The sequence below is a fragment of the Loxodonta africana genome, chromosome 10 (assembly GCF_030014295.1).
Source record: "Loxodonta africana isolate mLoxAfr1 chromosome 10, mLoxAfr1.hap2, whole genome shotgun sequence".
Taxonomy (NCBI): Eukaryota; Metazoa; Chordata; class Mammalia; order Proboscidea; family Elephantidae; genus Loxodonta; species Loxodonta africana.
In genome coordinates, this window is record NC_087351.1 from 85383229 (window position 1) to 85410269 (window position 27041).

A 27041-nucleotide genomic window follows, 5' to 3' on the forward strand; every position below is an offset into this window, starting at 1 on the left:
TGCACACACATGGGGTCACCATGAGTTGGAACTGACTCAACAGCAGCTAACAACAACAACAACAACTGTAGAACTACCTGCAGTTCCCTGAACACAACTTAATCCATTGGGTGTCTGAGCTTCCTAGAACATCTTTCCTTCCCTCCTCTATCTAGTCAGGGTTTTCAGAGTTCAAATTTCACTTCCTCTTTCCTAGGCCTCATTAAGAGGAGTAAAGTGTCCCTCCTCTACACTCCCACACCTCCGGTGCCTACATCTACCACAGAACAGAATACCTCCTGGTCTTCCCACCTACACTGTGAGCTATTCAAACCAGAAAAACCAAAACCCACTGCCGTCGAGTCGATTCCAACTCATAGCAACCCTATAGAACAGAGTGGAACTGCCCCACAGAGTTTCCAAGGAGCACCTGGTGGATTTGAACTGCCAACCTTTTGGTTAGCAGCCGTAGCTCTTAAGCACTACACCACCAGGGTTTCCTGTGAGCTATTAGAAGGTAGAGAATGTTTTTCTCAGGTCTGTGCTCCACTGGTCAGCAGGTGACATTGTGCACTCAATAACCTTTGTTGACTGAATGAACAAGTAAACACTTTAACTGTTTTAGGCGCCAGTACTACTGCCCACCCTGTACCCAATTACTGCAGTTACTCCTCCTCCCTCAGCCTCCCATACAGGAGGTGATGATCTCACTTCCTGTTTCTCTAAGAAAATATAAACAGTAAGAACCTACACACACACACACCCCCGCCTCCCCGCCACATCCTACTACATCTACCTACTTCCCTGCAACTGTGCCCATATATTCCACCCTCTCTCTTGCTACCATGGCTGAACGCCCATGCTCCTAAGGCCAGCCCTTCGACTTGTGCATCACTCCAGTTGTTCCTGCTCTCCCTCATTCTTGCATCAGCGATTGTCCCTTCTCTAACGAATTATTTCCATCAGTACACAAATACTTAAATTTTTAAAGAAAATTCTTTCAAATTCCACATGTCCCTCCAGTTACTATTTCGATTTTCTGCTGTTTACACAGAGCTCTTTGAAAGAGTTGAACATACTCAATTGTCTCTAATTCACCTCCTATTCTTCCTAGATACTACTTGGATAAGGCTTTCATCACCACTATACCAGCGAAACAGCTCTTATCCAGATCACAAATGACCTCTGTGTGTTGAAAAAGCCAATTGCCAAAGCAAACTGTCCCTTCTCAATCCCCATCCTGCTTCACTTATAAGCAGATATTCATGTGGCTGATCACTCTATCCTTCTTGAAACACTTGCTTTTGTCTTGCTTGGGCAGAAATTTTTCTGGGCAATCCACCACCACCAAGTTGCTATCGCAGCCCATTGGTCACCTCTGTGTTACCAGAAAGGTCAATCTGTGTCACAGCAACCCATCTACTCACCAGAGCCCAGTAACTGTGTATGCACAGTCTCATGGAAAATGATGACAGCAGGGCCCAAGGTAGATAAGGGAACATCCAGACCACAGCGGGCAGTGGTAGCCTTGAGCTCCTTAGTGAAGTGCTTCAGATAAGCTTCTGAGGCGTCTCCCAGGAACTTGAAGAGGTCATTATGCAGCCGGTCTGCATGAGTTCGATAGATTACCAGATCTGAGATGGCCAAGACTTTAAGCAGCAGCCGTGTTCTCTGGCTTAGATTCACTGTGGCCCCTAAGAGCCCTTCTGTGTCTATCACTGCTACTTTGTGGACTGGGTCATAGGCTGCCCACACTCCCACAGTGCAGGATTCCTGGGCAGGGGAGGTTTTGAAGACTTCACGGCCATAAAAGAAAGTGTGGTTGAGGGTATGAGACTTTCCATCTCCAGTATTTCCAAAAATGGAAACCACCTTCAGATGCTGATCAGGTTTGCAGTCTAATTTTCTAATAAAGTCCTCTTCATTTGTTACCTTATCAAAAAAAAAAGAGAGAGAAAGAGACAATAAAATGAGATAAACTTCAAAATAGCTAGAAACACCTACGAACCAGTGCTTCCCAGGATCGACGTCCTTGACTGGCTAATCACGGTGGCAAGCAAAGGGAGCCTTAGGATAACAACCCCCAACCCATGCTCTACCCCTAGCAAATAGTTCAAAGGAGTCTCTGATGCCTTGGTCAATATAAGAACTTAGTGGTCATGAAAGAGCTAAAATTACAGAAATCTTAGAAGAAAACATAAGAGTAAATCTTTATGAAGGAGCCCTGATGCCACTAAGGGTTAAGTGCTTGGCTACTAACTGAAAGGCTGGTAGTTTGAACCTACCCAGCAGCTCTGTGGAAGGAAGACCTGGAAATCTGCTCCCATACAGATTACAGCCTAGAGCAGTTCTACCGTGACACATGAGGTTGCTACGAGTCTAAATCAACTCAAAGGCACCTAACAACAACAACAAATCTTTGTGATCTTGGATTAGACAATGGTTTCTTAGATAGGACACCAAATGCAAAAGCAATAAAAGAAAACATGGATAAATTGGACATCATCAAAATTAAAAACCTTTGTGTAAAAAAAGGACACCAACAAGAAAGTAAAAGACAACCCACAGAAGGGGAGAAAATATTTGCAAATCATTTATATGACAAGGGACGAGTATGCAGAATATGGAAAGAACTCTTACAACTCAACAAGCCAAATAACTCAATTAAAAAATGGACAAAAGATTTAAACGATATTTCTCCAAAAAAGACAAACAAATAGCCAATGAGCACATGAAAAGATGTCCAATATCATTAGTCATTAGGAAAGTGCAAATCAAAACCATAAGGAGATGCCACTTCACACCCATTACAATGGCTATGATCAAAGAAAACAGACAATAACAAGTGCTGGTGAGAATGTGGAGAAATGCCAACCCTCATACCCTGCTGGTGGGACTATAAAATGGTGCAGCTGCTTTGGAAAACCATTTGGCAGTTCCTCAAAAAGTTAAACACAGAGTTACCATAAACCCAAAATATGACCCAGTAATTTCACTCCTAAATATCTACCTAAGAGAACTGAAAACATACGTCCACACAAAAACTTATACACGGATATTCACAGCAGCACTGTTTATAATAGCCAAAAAATGGGAACAAGCCAAATGTCCATCAACTAATGAACAGATAAACAAAATTTAGTAATACATACAACAGACTATTAGCCAGGCATAAAAAAGAATGACGTACCGATGCGTGCCACAACACGGATGAGCCCTGAAAACGTTATGCTAAATGAAAGAAGTCAGACACATAAGGCTACATATTACATGATTCCATTTATGTGAAATGTTTGGAATTGGTAAATCCATAGACACAGAAAGTAGATTAGCAGTTGCCAGGGGCTGGAGGTAGAGGGAAATTGGGAGTTAATAAATACAGGGTTATTTTGGAGGTAATGAAGTGTTTTGAAATTACACAGTGGTGACAGTTGCACAACTTTGTGAATATAATTAAAAAATAACGAACTATGTATCGTAAAAGGGTAAATTTCATGGTATGAGAATTGCATCTCAATAAAGTTATTAAAAAAATAAAAGAATTTGTCGTTCAAACGTCACCCATTCATAATTCCCCTCCTTAATTTAAGGAACACTGCAGTCCTTATAAAAAGTTGAGCCAGAGAGAGAAAGACCTGGTGCCAGCAAGATGCCAGACTAGAGCTCCAGAAAGATGCTCAGGGCTCCTATTCTTAGAACATAGAATCCCCAGGGTCAAAGCTCCTGACCTAATAGATGAAGTTCTACTCCAGCTAAAGGAGTGATAAACCTTAACCCTGGGCACCTTCCAGCCATCAGAGAAAAAACACAGTTTGAATTCTCAAAAGTCTGATGGTTTGATAAAGAGCAGTTAGAGAAATGCAGACAGACCATCGGGTATGATAATGTGATAAACCCCCCTCACTTTTAAGCTCAACAAGAAGGTAAACCACTTGTCATTCTATTAATAACATCACTATTACTACATTAAGAACCTTAATGTTAATGATAATACCAATAATACATTCACTGCCCACTGCAGTGACAGTGCCCTTCACCAGACCATGAAGGCTGGACCAGGTCTATCTTCACATCCCTAGCCCTTAGAACACAGCCTGGCATACAGGTGGAGCTCAATATCTAGTATGAACGAATGTTAGGCACCTTGCTAAGTATTTTAATAATTTTCTCCACCCTACAACTTCAGGGCTTAACACACAGCAGCATTCCGTGAGTTTGGTGATGGGTTAACTGATTTACCAGACAACTGGGAGGACCAAGATTTTACATGGTACAGAGCCCATTTTGGGCCTGTGTCATTCAGCCAGCCTGGCTCCAAGCTACTAAGCTGATAAGCAAAAGAAACAAAACAAAAGCTCCATAAAGCTCCACCAACAAGGAGTCAGATAAGGTCAGCGTGGCCAGCTGGAAGAGCCATCCACCTTCTCAAATAGTCCTGGTGAGGAAGACTAGGCCTAGAGGTTCTCTCTCTGAGGAAATCTACTGTCATGAATGTGTTAACCCACAAAACAGCTGCTATCCAGAATATCTAAGACAAAGCACCTGAAAAGGGGCATCTGGGTGTATTTTAGGTACAGAATTAAATGATTCAAGATGCATAGTTATTAAGTGCAGCAGCAGTTCCATGGAAGAAAGACCTGGTGATCTATTTCCGTAAGGATTACAGCCAAGATAAACCCTATGGAGCAGTTCTACTCTCTAATACATGTGGTCGCCACAAGTCAGGGGGCTGACTCAATGGTTACTAACAACAATTAACTAGGTGGTACAAATAGTTTGTGTTCAACTACTAATGCTAACCTAAAGGTTGGTGGTTCGAACCCACCCAGTGTCACCGCATAAGAAAGGTATGTAACACGTGAGTTGTCATGAGTCAGAACTGATTCAAGGGCAACAGGTTTGGTTTTTTTGGGTGACTTTTTTATTAACCAAATAATATACATAATATATATAAACAAGCAACTCCTCTGAGATGAAAATAAAACATTTCTTGTCAGCATTTCAGGATATTATTTTGGCATTCAGTGTCCTGGGGTATATTAACCATGCTGTTTATGTGTTGGGTGAATGCATCTGAGTCCTAGGCAAAGAAGCCTGGAGGAGAAGCTCCAAGTCCTAGGCTGGTTTTTCCACTGATGGCCATACAACCTACACTGATTACATTTTTTTTTTTCCTCTTGTAAAATGAAGAGATGATAATCTTTGCCTCTCCTGATAGGGTTGTGGCTCCTGATCAAACAAACAGATAAATGAGGAAGTGCCTGACAAACTGAAACCAGGCCGCATTTTCCTTCTTCTGTCTTTCACATTTTTTTGCTCTGTCATACTTCTAAACTCATCCCTAACCTGCAGGCATTTTCCCCTGGCCAGAAAAGAGAACAGCCTGGGGCTAAGTGGTAGCAAGACTGGTTTTCAGTGTGGAGGGGGGAGATAAAGAGTCCCTTTGGTGAGGGAAGGTGGGGCCCAGAAAGGAGCAAGTCTCCCAGCTTTACTTGTTCTGCCTGTTGGCAATCAATGATCCCACTTTGCTCCATTACTCCAGTGAAATAAGCTACCCAACCCTGAGCACTGCAAACTGGTCATCCCACTCAACTCTACATGCTGGAAATGGCCCTTGGCCCTTAAACAATAGCAAAAGCAGAAGCAACAACAAAACCATCCCTCCCCCACTTCTGCTGTCCATCCTCCCCAAATTTCTTAGACCATCTCTCGAACCTCAGACAACTCAGAAACACCCAAATTCCACTCCTGGCTTTGCCACTGTGTAACCTTGGAAAAGTTACTTAACAATTTAAGCTTTAATAGGATAATAATATCCTACAACGCCGAGGGATACTCTCTGACACCGACCCATGGTGACCTCACGTGTGCAGAGTAGAACTGCTCTATAGGGTTTTCAAAGCTGTGACTTTTCAGAAGCAGATCACCTGGCCTGTCTTCCGAGGCACCTCTGCCACTGCGCCCTCAGGGCTCCTTAGGAGGTACTAAGAGAACTAAATGAGATAAAGTAAGGAATTCTGGTGGTGCAATGGTGAAGTGCTCAGCTGCTTACCAAAAGGTCTTCGGTTTGAACCCACTTTGTGGCAGAAAAGGCCTGGCTATCTGCTCCCATAAAGATTACAGCCTAGGAAGACCTATGACAGCAGTTCTACCTTGTCATATAGAATCATTCTAAGTCAAAATCAACTCAGCAACACATAACAACAATGCAAAGGGCCTAGCACACAGTAAAACCAAAAACCAAACCCACTGCTATCAAGTCAATTCCGACTCATAGCAACCCTATAGGACAGAGTGGAACTGCCCCATAGAGTTTCCAAGGAGTGCCTGGAGGATTCAAACTGCTGACCTCTTGGTTAGCAGCCACAGCACTTAACCACTACGCCACCAGGGTTTCCAGCATACAGTAAACACTCAATAAATGTTTGTCATTATTATTCAAGGACCAGCCTACTGGGAAAATACCCAGGTGTCCGGTGGTAGCAGCTGGCCTGTACCTGCTTGTTGCTCAGGTGTTGCTCATTCAGGAATTAATTCAGCAATTTGGTGAGCTCTAAACTGATTCTATCTGAAAATGAAAGATCTCACTGCTTGCTTTAGATAACTCCTTTCTTCCCTCTCTAATTAAAACAGCTTATTAAACTGGCTTTATAGGGATGCCTAATAAAATAACCATCTAACATCATATTAATCTTTAAGAAACCCAACAAACCTAACTACCCCCTCTATCACACCCACAAAACTTTTTGCTTTGTTTAGTGTTCCAAGTTGAGTTTATAAAATGAAATACAACAGTATTTAATGATCTCCATTGCTGCAATTTAGAATTCAAAGTAGTTCATGGTGGTGAAAAGCATCCCATAGTCAACCCTGACCCAAACAGACAAATAGTCTGCCTTGAGAAATTGTGACCAGGAGCCTCCCTCCTTAGACCTCAGAGAATCATTCCAGAAAGAATGTGTGGGTATCTTAGGCTGGGTTCTCTAGAGAAGCAATACCCGTGAAGTGTATATATAGAGAGAGAGAAAGAGAAACATGTTTATCTCAAGGAAATTGTCTCACACAGTTGTAGAGGCTGGCAAGTCCCAAGTCCATGTGTCAGGTGTCAGGCTGGAGGCTTCTCTGAATCATATAGCTGCAGGGGCTGACCAACCCAAGATCAGCAGGTCAGCCAGCAGATTGCCGGCTCACAGGCTGCGGACACTGATGAATCCCAAGATTGGCAGGCAATATGGCAGGCCGCTGGCTCAAGTTCCAAGAACCAGAAGTCAGATGATGACAAGTCAGATGCAGGATCCAGAGCAAGGAGTGATCTTTGCCAGACTATCCATATACATTGGGTGCAGGCCACTCCCCTGAGGAAACTCCCTGTACAACTGATTGGCTGTTCCTACCAGATCACATTATGGAAGTGATTATATTACTTATGAGAGATCATAAAATGGAGAATAATTACATTATTACATAACTGTCAACTACAAAACAACTGCCAAACTACTGACAATCATAGCCCAGCCAAGCTGACACACGAACTTAACAATCACAATGAGCTTTGGTCTGAGGAGGCCTGGGAATGGAAAAGCAAGACATGAGGAAGGAACTAAAGTCAAAGAGCCGTAGAAGGAGAGAAGTTCAATAGAGTCAGAGACTCTGGGATTAGAAGTTATACCCCAAATACATCAGAAAACATTCTAAGGAGAATAGCTCAGCCCAGAGGTCCTTTCAGTTCTGGCCCCTCTGACTGAAAAGGATTTAATTTGTATCAACCACAACCATGCAGTATTCTAAATTTATAAAGGTGTTCCCTGAGGCAGAGGGCAAAAATCAGTTCCTTCACCAAAGCAATGGAAAGGGCTATGGGAAGCTTGGTTGCTCCTAACCACAATGGAATGCTTATAACAAATCCCATTCCTGGGCCAAAAAAGACTTACAGTGAAACCTGTGAGAGCCAGAACTTGATGGGGCTGTCTTGTTTTTCTGGGTTTCACAAGTTTTCCATCTTTGCCAGGGTACAATCACCACTTTTCTATCACTCTCTATTTAGTGAGAAATTAGTTTTCCTTCTGTGACAGGTTTCTGCCTTATACAGGTTCCAGCTTTTCCAGGTTTTACTGTATTTTATACCTCTCCACTTAGATTTTAAGTCAAAAGTTATTCCCAAAGTTCATTTCATATTAATGACTTTTATTTCTTACAGTTCACTTTGCTTGCCATTTCTTTACTTGGCTGAGTTCAGATGAAGAGACAGAATACAGAAAATCCAAACAAGATTCTTGTTCTTATCAGAACTGGGGTCATTACCCCAAATGGAAATTAGAACTTGATTACTTCATTTAACCAACAGACATGAATCAAGTTTAATCTAGTGTCCAGCACTGACCCGATGTTGTTGGACCAGCGTAAGTATAGAACTTAGGTGACATTTTCTTTCTTCTGGGGGAGGAAGAAAGAAAGGGGAAGGTGAGGAAATTCTTCCTTGAAAAATTCAGAGCTACTGTCATCACACTGAGAAGAGTTTCATGCCTAATTTTCGGATAGAATTTTACTTAAATCATGTGAAACAGACCACTAGCCAGCCTATATTTAAAGTCCAAATGATAAGGTTCCATTCCAACAGCAAATCCCTACTATCAGAAAGTTTTAATAAACCTATGTCCCCAACCCAGCAAGTTCAGACAATTTCCTTTCATTCTGCCTTAAGAGTGTATATGTTTGTGTTTATTCATGTATGTGTTGATAGGGTTTCATGTAAAAACACAATCATTTCTCAACCAAATGTGTTCTTGAAAGCACTGTCATGAGGTTGGCTTCCTGAGCACATTTGGTAAGGGCAAAGATCACTTTCTTCCACTCCCGAGTCCCCAAAGTGTTCCATTACTTGAGGAGGCAGGAATTCTCCCATGTCTTACTAACTGCTAGTGCTGCTTCTGAAGCATCGCCTCACAGACACTGTCTGTAGCTTCCCTCCTGCCCCAGCAGGCAAGAGAATGCTTCCATGTAGAGATGATCCACAAAACAAATTCCCTAAAAAAAAAGAGTCATTTTTAGCTCCAAGACCAGTTTTTCTTTGACCACAACCAACTCACTCAGTTCAGCTCACATTTACATCTGAATAAAAAGCTTTCCAAGGCAAGGCTGAATTCTGAGGACAGACCGGAAATACTCAGTCATCTGCAAGACCCACAATGTCCTCAAGGGACCCTTACAAGGGGCTTCTGAATGGGACATGCAGCCCTCCCTTTTAAGTGGCATGGCATTCTTATATTTGGCCAGCTATGAAAACAGACATAAGCTCTAGTAAAGGCTCTGGAACTTAGCAGTAAAAGCAACAGGCTAAACAGAAGTGAGCTAGGTTTGAGTACTGCTCTACCCTGATCAGTACCATTGATTCTTGATCATATGCTACCTCCTGAAATAGCTGATATCCATCAATTCTTTCTGGTACAGTGATTCTGTGTATTCCTTCCATCTTCTTTCTATGCTTTCTGTGTTGTTCAACACTTTTTGCCCATAGAATCCTTTAATATTGTAACTCAAGGCTTGAATGTTTTCTTCAGTTCTTTCAGCTTGAGAAATGCTGAGCGTGTTCTTCCCTTTTGGTTTTCTAACTCCAGGTTTTTGCACATTTCATTATAATAATTTACTTTGTCTTCTCAAGCTGGCTTTGTTCTGATTGACGATACTGAACTTCTCCATCGTCTCTTTCACAGATGTAGTCGATGTGATTCCTTTGTATTCCATCTGGTGAGGTCCACGTGTACAGTCATCTTTTATGTTGCTGAAGACTGTTATTTCCAATGGTACTGAAGGGAGAAGTCCAAGCTGCATTGAAGGCATTGGAGAAAAACAAGGCTCCAGGAACTGATGGAATGCCAATTCAGATGTTCCAACAAATGGATGAAACACTGGAAGGGCTTACTTGTCTGTGCCAAGAAATTTGGAGGAGAGCTACCTCACCAACCAACTGGAAGGGATCCATATTTATGCCCATTCCAAAGAAAAGCAATCCAATGGAATGTGGAAATCATCGAACAATATCATTAATATCACATACAAGTAAAATTTTGCTGAAGATAATTCAAAAGCGGTTGCAGCAGTACATCAACAGGAACTGCCAGAAATTCAAGCCGGATTCAGAAGAGCACATGGTACAAGGGATATCTTTGCTGATGTCAGATGGATCTTGGCTGAAAGCAGAGAATACCAGAAAGATGTTTACCTGTGTTTTATTGGCTATGCAAAGACATTCAACTATGAATCATAACAAATTATAGATAACACTGTGAAGAAGGGGAATTCCAGAACACTTAATTGTGCTCATGTGGAACCTGTACATAGACCAAGAGGCAGTTTTTCGAATACAACACAGGGATACTGCATGGTTTAAAGTCAGGAAAGCTGTGCATCAGGGTTGTATCCTTTCACCATACTTATTCAATCTGTATGCTGAGCAAGTAACTTGAGAAGCTAGGCTATATGAAGAAAGAATGTGGCATCAGGATTGGAGGAAGACTCATTAACAACCTGTGATATGCAGATGACACAACCTTGCTTGCTGACAGTGAAGAGGACCTGAAGCATTTATTGATGAAGATCAAATATCACAGCCTTCAGTATGGCTTACATTTCAACATAATGAAAACAAAAATCTTCACAACTGGACCAATAAGGAACATCATGATAAATGAAGAAGAGATTAAAGTTGTCATGGATTTCACTTTATGTGGATCCACAGTCAACGCCCAGGGAAACAGCAGTCAAGAAATCAAATGACATATTGGATTGGGCAAATCTGCTGCAAAAGACCTCTTTAAAGTGTTAAAAAGCAAAGAAGTCACTTTGAGGACTAGGGTGCACCTGACCCAAGCCATGGTGTTTTCAATTGCCTCATCCGCGTGAAAAAGGTGGACAATGAATAATGAAGACCGAAGAATTGATGAATTTGAATTATGGTGTTGGCAAAGAACATTGAATATACCATGGATTGCCAGAAGAATGAACAAATCTGTCTTGGAAGTAGTACAGTCAGAATGCTCCTTAGAAGTGAGGATGGTGAGACTCTGTCTCACATACTTTGAACACGTTATCAGGAGAGATCACTCCTTGGAGAAGGATATCATGCTTGGTAAAGTAAAGGGTCAATAAAAGAGGGGAAAACCCTCAATGAGATGGGCTGACATGGTGGCTACAGTGATGGGCTCAAACACAGCAATGACTGTGAAGATGGCACAGATATGGCCAATGTTTTGTTCTGTTGTACATAAGGTCACTGTGAGTCAGAACTGACTGGATGGCACCTAACAACATCTACCTTCAGTTTTCTCAACCCTTCTCTCCCTCAAACCTTCCATCTTCCCTCTACCCCAAATCTCTTCCTCTCCTTCCTGTTTCTGAGATTCCCAACTAGAATGTAAGCTCTATGATGGTAGGAATCTGGCCTGTACTGTTTACCACTGTATCCCTAGCACAGTACCTGATGCATGGTAAGAAATCAACACATATTTGTTAAAAGATTGAATGAACACAGCACAGAATGTTCTAGATACCATATACTCTCTAAGGGATGGGAACAGTATGGTATCACGAGTAAGGGTTCAATCAACCTGCCTCTACTATTCACTGGCTATAGAATAACCTTAAAGAAATTACTTAACTTCTCTGGGCCTCAGTTTTCTCATCTGCAAAATGAGAATAACAACACAATGTACTTCATAGGGTTGATGTAAGGATTAAATGACATAATGCATGTCAGGTGTTTAGCACAGTGGGTGGCACATAGAAGATGCTGGAGAAATGCTGACTCACATTATTCTTGTAGTTGCCCTGGTTTGCCTAGTTTGCCTCTAGGCCACAGTCGGCATCACCACCACCAAAGAATTTCATTCCATTATCTTAAGTAAAAACCTTCCTTATGGAAGGTTTCCAATAAATGCCTCATTAAAGAATTAGGGATAATGGGACAAAGAGGAGATGTACTCAATACTTACCACTCTCTCCCTGGAAAGGATATATCAATTAAAAAAAAAAAAAAGCTGTTATAAGATTGCATAATACATATATCATGCATAAGGAAACACTCAGTCCTCAAAAGAATGATGTGACATCATTCCAGGAATTATTACCACACCAGAGATTTATAAAAATGCTCTTCTCACAGTTTATGCTGGAGAACTCAACAGATGACACAGCTTTGTAACGAGATCTTTGGTGTCCGAGGTAGAGCTTGAAAGGGGCCTGATTTCTATTCTACATGCAATGTGATAGTGGAGTCCTGGTGAAATATATATGCTGTAACTATTTAAGCCCTGGTGGCACAGTGCGTAAGTGCTCAGCTGCTAAGCAAAAGGTCAGCGGTTCAAGCCCACCAGCACAGTCTGCTTCAGTAAAGAGTTACAGCCTTGGAAACCCCATAGGGCAGTTCTACTTTATCCTGTAGGGTCGCTATGAGTTGGAATCAACTCAGTGGCAATGAGCTTTTGGGTTTTTTTATAATTATTTAGAGTCAATAACAATAGTAACCCCTTCAGCAATACTGTCCTTCCCTGAATTCCCTTGATATTCTCGCTATACGTCTCTGACACCATCTACCTTATTTTTATGTATCTGTCTTCTATTATCAGTAGATTGTCCTCTTCTCAAGGGCAAGTTCAACGTCCCAGTGTCACTCTGTATCTTCCTCATCATCAGTACATAGTAGGTGCTCATAGCAAGAACTCATTGAATTAATGATTAAATGGACTAATTTTCACTAGCTCATTTCATTCATCCAATAGGTATTATTTGAGTACCTATTATGTGCCACACACTCTTCTAGATGCTGACGAAGAGTCAAAAATCACTGCCCTCTGGAGACTGGCTGCTTAATGGGTATAGAGTTTTCTTTTGGAATGATGAAAATGTTTTCAAACTAGATAGAGGTGGAAGTTGTACAACATTGTGAATGTACTAAATTCCACTGAGCTGTACCCTTTAAAATGGTTTTCTCTTAATTTCTATAAAAATTACCAAAAAAAAAAAAAATCAGTGCCCTCATGGAGTTTATATTCTAATAGAGGAGAGAGACAATACTCAAACAATTAAAATAAAAAATGTCTATCAACAGAGACTGGACTGGACTGGACTATAAAAAATGATACTGGTGAGGAGTGAGCTTCTTGGCTCAAGTAGACACATGAGATTATGTGGGCAGCTCCTGTCTAAAGGAGAGATGAGGAGGCAGAGGGTGACAGGAGCTGGCTGAATGGACACAGAAATACAGGGTGGAGAGGAGTGTGCTTTCTCATTAGGGGGAGAGCAACCAGGAGTATACGGCAAAGAGTATATAAATTTTTGTATGAGAGAATGACTTTATTTGTAAACTCTCACTTAAAGCACAATAAACAAATAAAAATAAAATGTCTATCACCAAGTGAACGGATAAACAAATTGTGGAATATCTGTACGATGGAATACTACTGAGCAATAAAAAGAAATAACCACTAAGACATGTCAACAGCATGGACAAACTTCAGAAACACTATGGAGAGTGAAAGAAGCCCTACACTAAACAGTACAATATGATTCCATTGATACAGAATTCTAATTAAAGCAAAAAAACCCCAAACCAGTTGCCATCTAGTCAACCCTGACTCGTGGCGACCCCACGTATTTTAGAGTAGAAGCGTGCTGCACAGGGTTTTCAGAGGCGAACTTTTCAGAAGCAGATCACCAGGCCTTTCTTCTGAGGCACCTCTGGGCAGACCGGAACCATCAACTTTAGTTAGTAGCCGTTTGCGCTACCCAGGGACTCCTGGTGGTTACACAGGTGTATACATTTGTCAAAACTCACAGAACCACAAGCTTATAAAATGTGTGCATTATATTATGCATAAATTATACCATAATAAAGTTGATTTTAAAAAATACATGGGATGTCAAATGGTGATAAGTGGTATGAATAAAGATCAGGAAAGAGGGCTAGAGACTACAAGATGAGGGCAGAGATTCTTCTCTTACGGTGGTCAAGGAAGGCCGTACTTTAAAACCAAAACTTTTTGGCCAACCCTTTAAAAAGTAGCAAACTCAATTCTCTGTGCTAATAGAGGGAAGAAAAATGCCACAAACAAACCAGAACAGTACAAATAGTACAGAGCCTAAAATCATTTATATTTAGTTCCTGAAAGACACTTTTTCCCCTGTAGTGGCAGACTTAACTTCTTGATTCACAAGAGAAAGAGAAGAGAAGAAAGAAAGAGACAAAGACAGTGTATCTGTCTGACAGACAGTCCAGATCTAAATAAAAGAGCTGACCGAGACACAGGGAAAACCCATAGTGCACTGTGTGACCTACCAACTAGCAAACTAAGCCCATGATCACCAAGACCAGGAAGGGTGTGCAGATAGAACCATCTAAAGCCCACTGTCACTGATCCAATTCTGACTCATAGCAACCCTACAGGACAGAGTAAAACATCCCCATTGGGTTTCCAAGGCTATAATATTTATGAAAGCAGGCTGGCACATCTTTCTCCCAAGGAGCAGCTTGCTGGTGGGTTCAAACTGCCAACCTTTCAGTTAGCAGTTAAGCACTTCACCACTGTGCCACCAGAGCCCCTAGAAAGAACCACGGGATCCTCAAATAGCCTCAAATCAAGACAGCTGGGTTTTCCTGGGAATGAAGGTGTTATGGATTGAACTGTATCCCCCAAAAGTATGTTGCAAATACCAACCCCTATACTTGTAGATGTAATTCCATTTGGAAATACATTATGTTAATGAGGCCATATCAGCAGAGGGGTGTCTTAAACCAATCACTTTTTTTTTTTTTTTTTGAGATATAAAAGGAGCAGATTAGGTGCAGAAGCAAACACAAATGGGAGAAGATAGATGTCATGCCAAAGGAAGATTGCCAAGGAACTCAAGAACAAAACGAAAAATAGACAAGGACCTTCTCCCAGAGTCAACAGAGAAAGAAAGCCTTACCCTAGAGCCAGTGCTCTGAATTCGGACTTCAAGTCTCCTAAACTGTGAAAAAATAAATTTCTGCTCCTTACAGCCACCCACTTGTGGTATTTCTGTTATAGCAGCACTAGAAATCTGAGACAGAAGGCATCTGCCATCCCTCTCCAGACTTAACACTTCACCTCTGAGTTTTCATTTTAAAACATTTTTTCACAGAGAGATTAATAAGGCACATAATTGACACTCAATAAATGTTTATAACCATTTGTGAATTATACATATAGGCTGCACTGAGCTCTCTGAAAGAAAAGGTCATGAGAGATCATGGAAAACAACTCAGCCATGTAGATGGCCTATTCACCAGGCAGAAGGGATCGGGCTGGCAAGTAGAGGAGTTTCTAGAATACTCTACGAATGCTGAATTACTGAGATTATGTTGCCTCTTAACCTGAACCTGGAGTCTATGTGAATACACGCCAGAATGAAGCTCTGTCGGTTCTTTTCTAGGATTCTAGCATCTGGAGTCAAATTTCCTGGGAAGTGGCGGCAATAATTCAGTCTCAAGTAGAAGAAAATCAGGAGAAGAAGAAAAAAAAAAACCCTACCAGAAAGTAGAAGCATTCTCCAGTGAAGTCAAGCCACAGGTCAGGTGCTTACATATGGCTGGTATACATACTTCTCTGCCCAAGAACCCCAGCTACCACCAAGCTGACCACACAGACCAGTCAAACAAAGACTCAGTTGCTGGCCAAAAGTCATTGGAAAGACTCAACCTCAAGGAAGCATCCACCATTTTCTGACTTCTGTGTTCCTTCTCATAGGTCTTTCCAATTTTTCCTGCCTAGAACTTTTTATACCTTTGTTTCCTTTCCCTTCTTCAGGCTCTCTCATCCATTAGCTTTCCTCTGATTTCTGATTACCAATCAAAAGTGCTAAGTAATTTAGCCATTCTAGCCTCAGACTGAATTGATCTCATCGGAGCTCCTCCCAAAGCAGGCAAGATTCTCCAGGGAAGTTCACGCCTCAGGACTGCTTCCATGCTACACACTTCTCCAGGATAAATTCAAGGGTGGTACAGCCAGGAGATGCATCCATAGGAAAAACACAGAAGGTCAGCTTAGTAAGAAATTTGCCTGTTATATCAACCCTGGCTCAAAAAGTCAAATGCCTGCCCAATTCCAGAAAAATCAATCACTTTAAGGAAATGATAGACTAGAAAAAAATAGGATCACACAAACTGGAGATAACTTGAAAAGTTAAAGACAGATTCCCTGAAAAGCTGATTCACAGTGATTCCAATGATTTTTATGGGTCAAATTTCAAACAGCCTTGTACTAAACAAAATAGCTTCCCAGGTAAAATGCCTGAAGCTTGTTAGAAGTGAACGAGCCCAAGTGTGACAAAATTCAGGAGATACCAGCAGAACCTAGAGGCACATAATACGGGCTCTTTCATCTTTCTGTTTGTCTGAGTCATCCTCAACCCTGTGTTTCCAAGTAATCTCATACAATGCCCTCCCCTCTACTCCCATCCCTAAACAAAAGGGGCTTTTACTTGAGTAAAAGGCAACAGTAGAGGAGGGAGGCACTGATACTACATCCAATGATTGCTTATTTTTTGACAGAGGGTGCCTAAGCGGATCCATGGTTTTTTGTTGCTATTGTTTCATTTTTTACATGGCACCTAAGAAACCAACAGTAAACATGTTCACACGCTACCAGAACTCACCCCAGCACCAGCATTAGTTCTTACACTATAACGGTTTGGCCATTTGAAAAGAAAAACAGGGAGGTTCAACAATCTAGATTATGATCCCACTCACTCCAGATCTACTGACCAGAGTTAAGTCCTGAGGGGTTTCCGCCAGCTTACATGAAACAGAGGGCCTGAAAAAGGCCACACCCCAAGAAGCTACCCCATACCTGGAAGCAGAAGACAGGGCCAAGGAGGTCAACAGCGGCTGAGACTTAGAAGTAGCACAGAAATGTGGCAGGCAGACCGGCACAGCCACTTAATGGTAAGGAATTCCCATACAGTAGGAAAACATTCTCTGCTATTTTCCATTCCTAAATCCCACTAGAATAATGTCTCTTTTAGCCAATTTAAAAAAAAAAAAAAAAAAGCAAAGTCCCAGTATTTTGAGCTGCACTATTCTGGGACTGTAAACAAGTGAAGCAGCCAAGCAATGTGATGGGTCTTCTTAAAGGAGCAGTCTCAGTGAGATGAGGTCCCCCACTGACTCCACTGAAGGGAAGGATGAAGAAGACTCTCATCTTGTCCTCCCATTTCAGAAAAGGTCCAAGGCCGTCTATCTCAGCGCAGAAGGGCCTGTCTCAGGTGAACACCTTCTTAGCCTTTTACTACCACTCTTGGCTCACCAAGATTAGACTTCCCTATCACCCTGCATATTCAGCAGGAAAGGACTTAAGTATAGGAGAGACTTTAGCATGAAGAGTTCCTGGTGCACTCCTAAAGTTCCAGGCAGGAGCTAGGCAGTGTGAAAGTGAAACAGGTGAGATTTCTAGTCAGTCTGCTGCTCTATTCTCTTGGAAGGAGGACAGTCACAGTCTGTAGAAAAGAGGAGAATGGAGTGAATGGAGAAAAAACTGTATGGGTTTTAAATAAAGGGAAAAATGTCTCTTAATTTTTTACCCTTTCTCCTTGATTGAGAAACATTTTGATAAGGTAAGATGTCCAAATTCCTCACAAGACCTAACAGAAAATACTATCCTCCTACAAAGAAGAGCCCCTGCAGTGCAGTGGTTAAGCGCTTGGCTGCTAACCAAAAGGTTGGCAATTTGAACCCACCAATCCCTTTATGGCAGAAAGATGTAGCAGTCTGCTTCCATAAAGATTACAGCCTACGAAACCCCATGAGGCAGTTCTAACCTGTCCTATAGGGTCGGAATCTACTCAGTGGCAGTGGATTTGGTTTAGGTTTGAGTCTCCTACTAGGGACTCTAATTGTTAGAAACTTTATTCTTCTAACCTTTGAGTTATTTGCTAAGGGTGTTGTCTCTGGCTTCAAGAGATTATAGGTGACTTGTTGGTGTGGATCATTTACTTATTGTGTTGTTCTAAATAAATAACAGATCCGTAAGTCCTTTGGTTTTCCTAGTACGGTTCTACTGAGGCCTACAAAAGTCAATGAATACAACCCAGAAAAGTCTCAAGCATTTCACTAGAGTGGTTACAGATATACCAAAAAGAGAATATTGATTTCACTAGCTAGATTATTTCTGAGGAGTCAACAGAACCAAAAGAGGGAGGAAAAACTGGTATACTGGTTACATTTATCCCTGATGTATTTCCTACCTCACTACAATCCAGATGTTCTCCTATTAGACCAAAATTTCATCTGTTATATCAGCGTTTCAACCTTGAATTTTGACCAGGTAAGTCTTTGTTGTAGGGGGCTGTCCTGTGCACTTTAATATATTTAATAGCACCCTGGCCTATACTCACTAATCAGTATATATCACCTCCCTCAGCTTTGACAAACAAATGTCTCTGGACATTGTCCTATGTTCCCAGGGGAAGCAAAATCACTCCATGTTGATAAAGCAAATGAAACTAATTTAACTCTTTATTGTATGAATCAAGTTCTTAAAGACTTTTAGTTTTATCAATTTATGACAATAAAATCTGGGATACTAAGCAGAGGAGTCCCCACTGAGTCCTCTCATTGTTTCACCCTTCCACCCAATGTATCAGCATTCTCGACTCTTTTACCTCCGAACTTTATCCCATGTTCATCAATGTTTCTCCATCTTAATGAAAACACCAAACACAAATCACTGTCATCTCTGCAACAGCCTCCCAAGTGGTCTCCATTTCCTTTTGCTCCCCTCCCCCTACAATGACTACAATCTAGTCTTCATAATGCAGTCAAGAATCATCTGTTAAAATTGGCTATCAGATCATGTGACTTCCCAACATAAACTAGTATAGTGCATCCCATCACACTTAAACTCCAAACTTACTTCTATGGCCTACAAGGCCCCACACAATCTGGCACCTGCTACTTCCAGACTTTATGGACTGAATTGCATGCCTGAAATTATGTGTTGTAAATCCTAACCCCTATACCTGTGCATATAATCACATTTGGGAATAAGGTTTTCTTTGTTACGTTAATGAGCCCGTATCAATGTAGGGTGTGTCTTAAACCTAACTAGTTTTGAGATATAAAAAGGGCAGATCAGGCACAGAAGCAAGCAAGCATGAACGGGGAAAGACAGATGCTACCTGGAGATCGCCAAAGAACTGGGGGCCAAGGTTACAGAAGCTGGGACAAGTATCTTCCCCTAGAGCCAGTGTCTTGAATTTGGACTTCTGGCTTCCTGAACAGTGAGAAAATAAATTTCTGTTCTTTAAAACCACCCAATTGTGGTGTTTCTGTTATAGGAGTACTAGATAAGTAAGACAAACCTCTTTCCATGCTGCTTGCTCCTGGCTCACTCCAGCCACACTGGTATCCTTCCCTTCCCTGCCTCCCTCCCTCCCTACATTTCAAACTGGCCATCCCACCTTTGCTTTTTCCCATCCCCTCTGTCTGGAGGTCTATTTCCCCAACTAGTATTATCCATCAGGTTCTGCTTAAATGTCACCTCTATTAGACTTTCCCTGACCATCTTGTAAAAGTGGCTTCCAAGTCACTCTTCCTTATTTAACAACACTTACCACATCTAAACTGTCTTATTATGTATTTGTGTGTGTGAAATCTGCTTTCCCCACTGGAATGGTAAGCTCTATGAAGGCATGGACTGAGTCTTATTAACTGTGTATCCCTGGCACCTAGAAAGTGCCTGGCATATAACATACGCTCAATAAATGTGATGACTATCAAGCTAACCAAATGTGTCAATTTAAGAGCCACAGAAGGACTCTGCAAATTTAAAATAATGAACCTGGTTCTGAAACCAAAAGTCAGCTTCTTCTCAAATTTACCATTTGAGTACACCCTCAAAGATAATAAAGTAATACCAAAATTTTAATCTCTAAAAGGGAGGTTCTTGTCCTTTTAGGTTTTCCAAAAGAAACTGAATAATACTCAAACCACAAGCAACAAATCTTAGGGCCATAAGATATGAAAAAGCCACACAGAACAGTTACAGCCTACAAGCTGCTAAAATAATCCGTCCATACTAAACAGAAAACGAACAAAACACACAAATGCCTAGAAACATGAAAACCAGAAAGCCAGGGGCCTAACTCACAGACTCTTTATTGCTATGAGTAAGGAGTTCTTCAACAATACCATTATACTTATACAGGGCTCCATTTCATTTCGGAGTCCCTGGGTGGCACAAACAGTTAAGCATTCAGCTTAAAGGATGGAGGTTCAAATCCACACAGGGGTGCCTCCAAAGAAAGCCCTGGTGATTTTCTTCCAAAAGGTCACAGCCATGAAAACCCTATGGAGCTCAGTTCTACTCTGACACAGGGTCACCATGAGTCAGAGGCAACTCGACAGCAGCTGGTACTGATTTCACTTGATCCTCAGAGCAACCGTAAGATATTGTTGAACTGGTGCTCCTGACCATGATAAAGCTGAATTAGAGAGTTTAAACGATTTGTTCAGAGATAGCAAGAGTTAAAAATTAAGAACAAGGACTTTGGCGCTAGGTATCTGTGTTCAAATCCCTGCTCTGCCACTTTCTGTATGACCTTGGCAAGTACTTCACTTCTCTGTCTTCACTGTTCTGTTTTACAGCGTCCTATAAAACACAATCTACTTCAAAGGTTATGGTAGCTGAATACTGAGTTCCCAAAAGATACCCACGTCCTAATCCCCAGAATCTGTGAAAATGTCATCTTATACGGCAAGGGGATGTTGTAGACATGCTGTTAAGAGCCCTGAAACAGGAAGGGTATGCTGGATTATCCAGGTGGACTTGATGTAATCACAAGGGTCTTTATAAGAGGGAGGCAGGAGGGACACAGACACAGAAGGCAATGGGATGGTGGAAGCAAAGGGATGGACAGAGATTGGAAAAGGCTTCACTGCTGGCTTTGAAGATGGAGGATAGGAGGATATGGACATGAGTCAGGAAATGCAAGAAATGTCTAGAAATCAGAAAAGACAAGGAAATGGATTCTCCCCCAGAGTCTTCAGAAGGAAGACAGACCTACCAAACCGTTTTAGGACTCTGGCCCCCAGAACTGTAAAAGAATAAAACTGTGTTGTTTTAAGCCACTAATTTCACGGCAATTTGTTATAACAGCAATAGGAAACTAATATGCAGGGTTATAAGGATTAAATTAGCTCATACATGTAAAGTGCTAAGAACAATTCCTAGCACCATAGTAAATTTTAGCTATTATGGGTCAAGACCAGAACCTAGAGCAGATACACAGAAGTACTTCAGAGGTTAAGAAAATAAGGTTCAGAAATTTGGTAGTATCTATCTGAATATGTGTATCAGAGGTTAAGAAAATAAGGTTCAGAAATTTGGTAGTATCTATCTGAATATGTGTACCAGAGGTTAAGAAAATAAGGTTCAGAAATTTGGTAGTATCTATCTGAATTTGTGTATCTGAATTTAAAAGGTACACATCATTTCACAAAGAGATTCCATTTCTACATAGATGTATAGGATATTCAACACATCCATGCTTATAATAACTCAAAGATCCATTAACAGGCTAAAATTATGGGAAAACTCAACAAAATACTAGCCAGTCTTTAAATGAGGTAGCCCTCAATGTGTTGATATGGGAAGTTCTACAAGATGTATCCTTTAGTGAAAAAACGCCAAGCACAGAACGACAAGTATATTAGCCTTTTTGGTTTAAAAATGAAAAGAATATATACATATATCATAAGTACATATGAAAAAATTCTAAAGAGCATGTAGTTAACTGTTAATAGTGACTGCCTCTGAAAAAAAAGAGACTGAGGGTATGGAATGCATGGGAAGCTCTTTTCACTGTATGCACTTTTACATCACCGTAGTTTTTTACTAGATATATGCGTGGTACCCATTTTTAAAAAAAACGAAATTAAGATGGGACATCGTCGATCAAGTATTTATGTGCTGAAGACATGCCTGCCATTGATACCATTGATACTTGCTCTCCAGTAGTTCACAATCTTGCTGAGTTTATAATCAGATTTGTAACAGGCAATCATTTCCTATTTGTTTTGGACATTCACCTATCAGAAAACTGAACCAGATATTTTCTAAGTATTTTTTCACTTAAGACTCTATGAGAACAAATCACCACCCAAAAAGTGTGAATTCTATGTCCATTAGTTCAAACCGTTATCACTTGCAATTAATAAACTGTTATTTCCTGGGTCAGTGTTTATGAAGGGAAGAAAAGTAGAAGGAACCATTACAAACAACCCAACTATACACATATTACACATTACAAGAAAAAATGATAAAAGACAAATGCCATTTCTGGGTAGTTGGACATGTCTTCTTCATTACACTTTCTTATATTTTCTGAATTTTCTACAAGGACCACGTATCAATGTTACAAAAAGAAAAAAAAAATACACGCCCTCTCCCATCCCCCCAAAAAACCTCATTTTTTGTGCCAATCCTAAATCCAGAGGGTTACTGGTTTATCCTAAATCTTCTCACTTTACTAAAAGGAACAGCAACCCAAACTATGGCTTCCCAAAGGCTGGCATTAAAGAGGCTTGATAGCAAAACCAATAAGAATCATCCAAATTCAAGCATTCCATTTATAAAATGTTTAGCCCACACTGTCACCCAATTAGAGCATAATCCATAATGAAGGCATTATTGCTGACAAAGGAAGCAGAATGGGATCTGGGTCACTCTTCCATAACTCTATTAGTTACTCTCAAGCCAATACAGAAAATTCTGTGTTAGCAAAGTGTTTAGCTGACAATGGAAGTACACAGGAATCATGATGTAATTCATTTCCACAGCTTATCCAAGGAGGAAAGAAAGTAGAGATAAAAAATACTCAGTGGACAATTGGGGAGGTTTTCAAAAAGTAACTTACATAGGTACTCCCGCAATCTGGAGATTTCAGAAACCATCACAACTAAAAGTACTGAGTTAATGTGCTACAAACACTCTGATGATGACGAAAGCAACAAACTGGTACCAAACACTATGTGCCAGGCCGTGATAACACATTTCCGTTCCTAATATTTTTGAATCCTCTCAACGATTCTATGAAGTAGAAGTGAAATTAAGGCACAGTTTAAATAACTTGTCCATGTCATACAGCCAATGAGTGGCAAAGTCAAGATGTGAATTCAAGCAGTCTTCACTCTAAAGTCCACACTCTTAAACATCACACTATCCCTTCCCTGAAAACCCTGGTGGCGTAGTGGTTAAGAGCTATAGCTGCTAACCAAAGGCTCAGCAGTTTGAATGCACCAGGTGCTCCTCAGAAACTGTATGGGGCAGTTCTACTCTGTTCTATAGGGTCGCTCTAAGTCAGAATCTACTCAACAGGAACAAGTTTGGTTTTTATACCCCTTTCCTAATTGCTCCTAACCCTCACACTACTACACCTCCCCAACTCACTCCTATCACATACCACCTCCTCCCTAATTCATTCAGAATCAAACCAAATATTCCCTAGTCATTCTCTAATCCCAGGTGCTCTCACTGGCTTTTACTGATCAGAAGCCCGTATATGAAAATAAGAGGCCATCTGGAGAAAATACTGTCCTTATCAAACGCCACTTTTTAAAGACCTGCCTCTTTAAATGGAGATAGCAGGCTTCTTTATCGCATTGCCTAGCACTCCCATTAGACCCACTGTCAATATTTTTTCCCTGCACATGCATAGTCTCTCATCGTTGACATTTATTTGTAACTTGCCCAAGTGTTTTCACTCAGAAAACTGTTCTAAATCAGTTCTTCCTAATAATAATAACAACAATAGCTACCATACACTGAGCATTATGTGGCAGGCTCTGTGCTTTATAGACATTGTCTCATTTTATCTTCAAGATAACCTAATAGACACTGTTCCCAGTGTCACAGAGGTAAAGTAACTCAGCCCAAAGTCACACAGCTGTTAAGTGACTAAATCTGAGTCCACACAACTTAAGCCTTCAGAGGTCTTGCCTTTTAATTACAAAAATGTGAGTTCCTTCCGGACTTTTCTTTTTGAGAACCACTTTCCAATAAGAGATCTGCTCCACTACATGAAGCCCACTATACTCAATGCTTACCTGAATTTCTTCATTTTCATCTACTAGGAGGAAACTCACAACTTTCTCAGTCATCTTCTTCCTCTTGGTCCCCTCATCCATCTCTTCTTCCTCCAGTGACTCCTGGACCTTACTGACATGGTACACAGTAACCGGGTGTCTCCTTTTGTTGCCCCCAGAATGAGTCCTCTTCTGGCATTCCAGGCACAAGTTAATTTTGCAGGTCTGGCACCTCACAGCTGCTCTCTGCCTAACACCAGGTGAATGCCCATTGGGGCCCTTGCAGGGGTCACAGTAAGGGATGTGGCCAGGTTTGAGCCTTATTCGCTCATGGTTTCTTAGGCGTTCCTGCCGGTGGAGTTCCTCCTCACAGCGGAGACACTGCAGACTGCAGCACTCGTCACACTCAAAGACAGCTTCGTCCGTCCCGCTGCAGGCGTAACTTTCCTGGCAGGAGAGTCCGGGATTGAGGCCCTTCTCAGCTGGGTTAGTCTGGGCACTCATGCTCAATTCGCAATGGAAACACTCACCATATAACAGTCACTGAGCTGCTTCCCAGGAGTGAGGACAAAAGCTTTGAGTCTCAAGACTACGCCGAACTTCCACAGGGTTCTAAACGCCTTAATTTAAGCAAAAGAAGGAAACCTTCGGTGTCCAATTATAATTCTTCACACAAATGTTTGTATTTTTAATTTTCTGCCTCCCAGGTTCTTGTATCAACAACAACACTGACTTGGTTTGATGGTTTCATCCTCCATAAAGTGCAGGCAAATATGTGGTCAAAATTAACCTGAAAGTGTCTTTTATCTGAGAGAGGTCTGGTGGGTTTACTGAGGTGGGTTCCCTGGTTGGGCCTTAGCCACAGGTTTTAGTGATGAAAGATGGTGGTCAGGAACTTTTCAATATAATCCAGCCTCAAGTCAGTATTTCAGGGGATACCTAGAATAGAGGAAGGAAACAGATATCACTCACCTAAAAACAGAAGTGCACTTAAAAAAAAAAAGGTGATTAAAAAGAAGGCCAAAATTCCTGAGAGAAATCTCATTCTTGTAAAACTCACACTGGCCAGTAATGATACTAGAAATGTCTTCCCAAAGTCATGCCTAAGGTTCCTCCTTTTGAAAACAAACACCACCTCTAGGTTCAAGGCACTTAAGAGACCTTTTTGCTCTATTTCCCAGACTGAAATTCTCTGTTCATTCGGTTATGAAATTCAGGATCAAAATCACTAAGGAAATCATCCTTGGAGGGAAAACCTTCTATACCCCCTACCCATCCCACCACTAGAAGAGGGGGATTAAGAGGCCTGTAATTTTTAAACAGCTAAAGAAAAAAAATAATAAACTTTACCTCCATCAAAGACCTAAGCAGGTCTGGTTACCCTTGTCTGGATTGTTTCAACTCTAGACAGATGCCTATTAAGGACTGTAAACCTGGAAACAATCGTCACCATTTCAAGTTTGAAAACAAAAATGATTGTACTTCCTTTTGACCCCTTTCTAACTGCAAAAAAAAAGGGAGCAAAGAGACAGAATTCCTCCACTATGGCCCACTGCAAAGCCAAGCCTGCAGTGAGTCAAAACAAATAATCCTTTTTTTTTTTGTCACTCAAGAACTAACTTAATAACTTTAAAAAAAGAAAAAGGATAACTCGGGCAGGAAAGGGGCTTTTGTCACTTCTCCAATTATAGTCCTAACTCCCCTTAGCCTTGACCCCCAACAAAGTGTAAAGCCATCTTCCTGATATTCACTGTTCCCCTACAGTAATCCATCTGTCAATCTTATTTTCAGATAAACAAGGAAGGCAAAGGGAGGGACAAGGGAACCTTATTTCCACCCTAACGTCAGACCCAGCTCCCAATACGGAACAAAAATCAAAACTTATCACAACTGAGAAAAATATAAAATCAATTTCCAAAAGAACACCTCACCCCGCGCCCCCACCCCAGGCCAAGCAATCTGCCCGCTCGGATCCCCCACCTCAAGGCATCTCTCCAGCAGGGGGTTCCTCACCCTTCCTTCCTCCCGGACAACACTACCACTACCCGAGGGGCAGGAGCGGAGCCTAAGAACAAAGAAGGCCCCCCAAAATCCCCCCCATGCCGGCAGAGCCCAGAGTCTAATCCATTGTTTATACCACCCCACCCCCACCCCGACCGCACCCGCCCCCCCTTCCTCCTGGGGGCAGCCAGAGCCCCAGGACGGTCGCTCGCCCGGCGAAGGGCCGTGCCCTCTGCTCCCCGCCCGCGGCGGCCCAGGGACCCCACCAAGGAGCTGCTCTGCAGCGGCGAGGAGGCGTCGGGGGTTCACGGGGCGCCGATGGGGGCGGGGGCTGTTCTTTAGGGCACCGAAGGCTCCATCCTCATCTCCATCTCCGCCCCCCTCCTCCTTAGCTGCCTCCCGGGCTTCCTCCTCTCCTGTGTCAGTTGGGATCAGCTGATCGGAGTGAACTTCTCCCAGCTCTGACTAACAGGAAGGCGTGAGCGGTGCAGCCTTGGAAAGGAGGAGTGGGAGGGGTGGACCCTGACGCCGGCGGAGGCGGAGATGCGCGCGCACAGCCTCCTGGGAGCTGTATTTCGCCGCAGGTGCGCCCTCTCCCGCTTCTCGGAAGTGAAGAACCTGAAGGACTACAACTTCCAGTTCCAAGGAGAACGCTCCTGCGAGGAGGCGGTGGAGACAGGCCCCCCGCGCATTTCGGGACTTGGAGTTTTTGCATTGATTGTGGTTTCTGTAGGTTTCAACGCGTTGTTTTGGGTTGTGGCTGACGAAGGAGTGGCGCTAAATTAGAGAACTGATGTAATTACCCTTAGTATAGGTGGAAGTTGGCGAGACAAATAATTTGTTTTCAAGCAACCCCGGTTATGCTTCATTCCCTCACAAATAGGCAGCCTCCAGTTCCCCAATTTTATAGGGCACAAACTAGGAAAGGACCAGAAAGAATTGAAATGATAACAGAATATACATACTT

The 27041-nt window shown here is 41.9% G+C and overlaps 1 protein-coding gene across 4 annotated transcripts in view; it reads right to left on the bottom strand.

Annotated features, from left to right (window-relative positions):
* ZFYVE1 (zinc finger FYVE-type containing 1) overlaps window positions 1-26574 on the bottom strand; it is a 55013-nt gene extending 28439 nt beyond the window's left edge. For 2 of the 4 annotated variants that reach the window (XM_003408744.4, XM_023546343.2), the window contains exons 1-3: window positions 26341-26574; window positions 24095-25012; window positions 1407-1911 (exon numbers count right to left, since the gene is read on the bottom strand). In XM_003408744.4, coding sequence (XP_003408792.2) covers window positions 1407-1911; window positions 24095-24577 — 988 coding nt within the window. In that variant the 5' untranslated portion in view covers window positions 24578-25012; window positions 26341-26574. Of the gene's footprint in view, window positions 1-1406; window positions 1912-7041; window positions 7898-24094; window positions 25013-25423; window positions 26035-26340 lie in introns of those variants that run through there. The other 2 variants (XM_023546342.2, XM_023546345.2) reach the window with 2 other exon arrangements.
* Window positions 26575-27041: the final 467 nt, after the last annotated feature.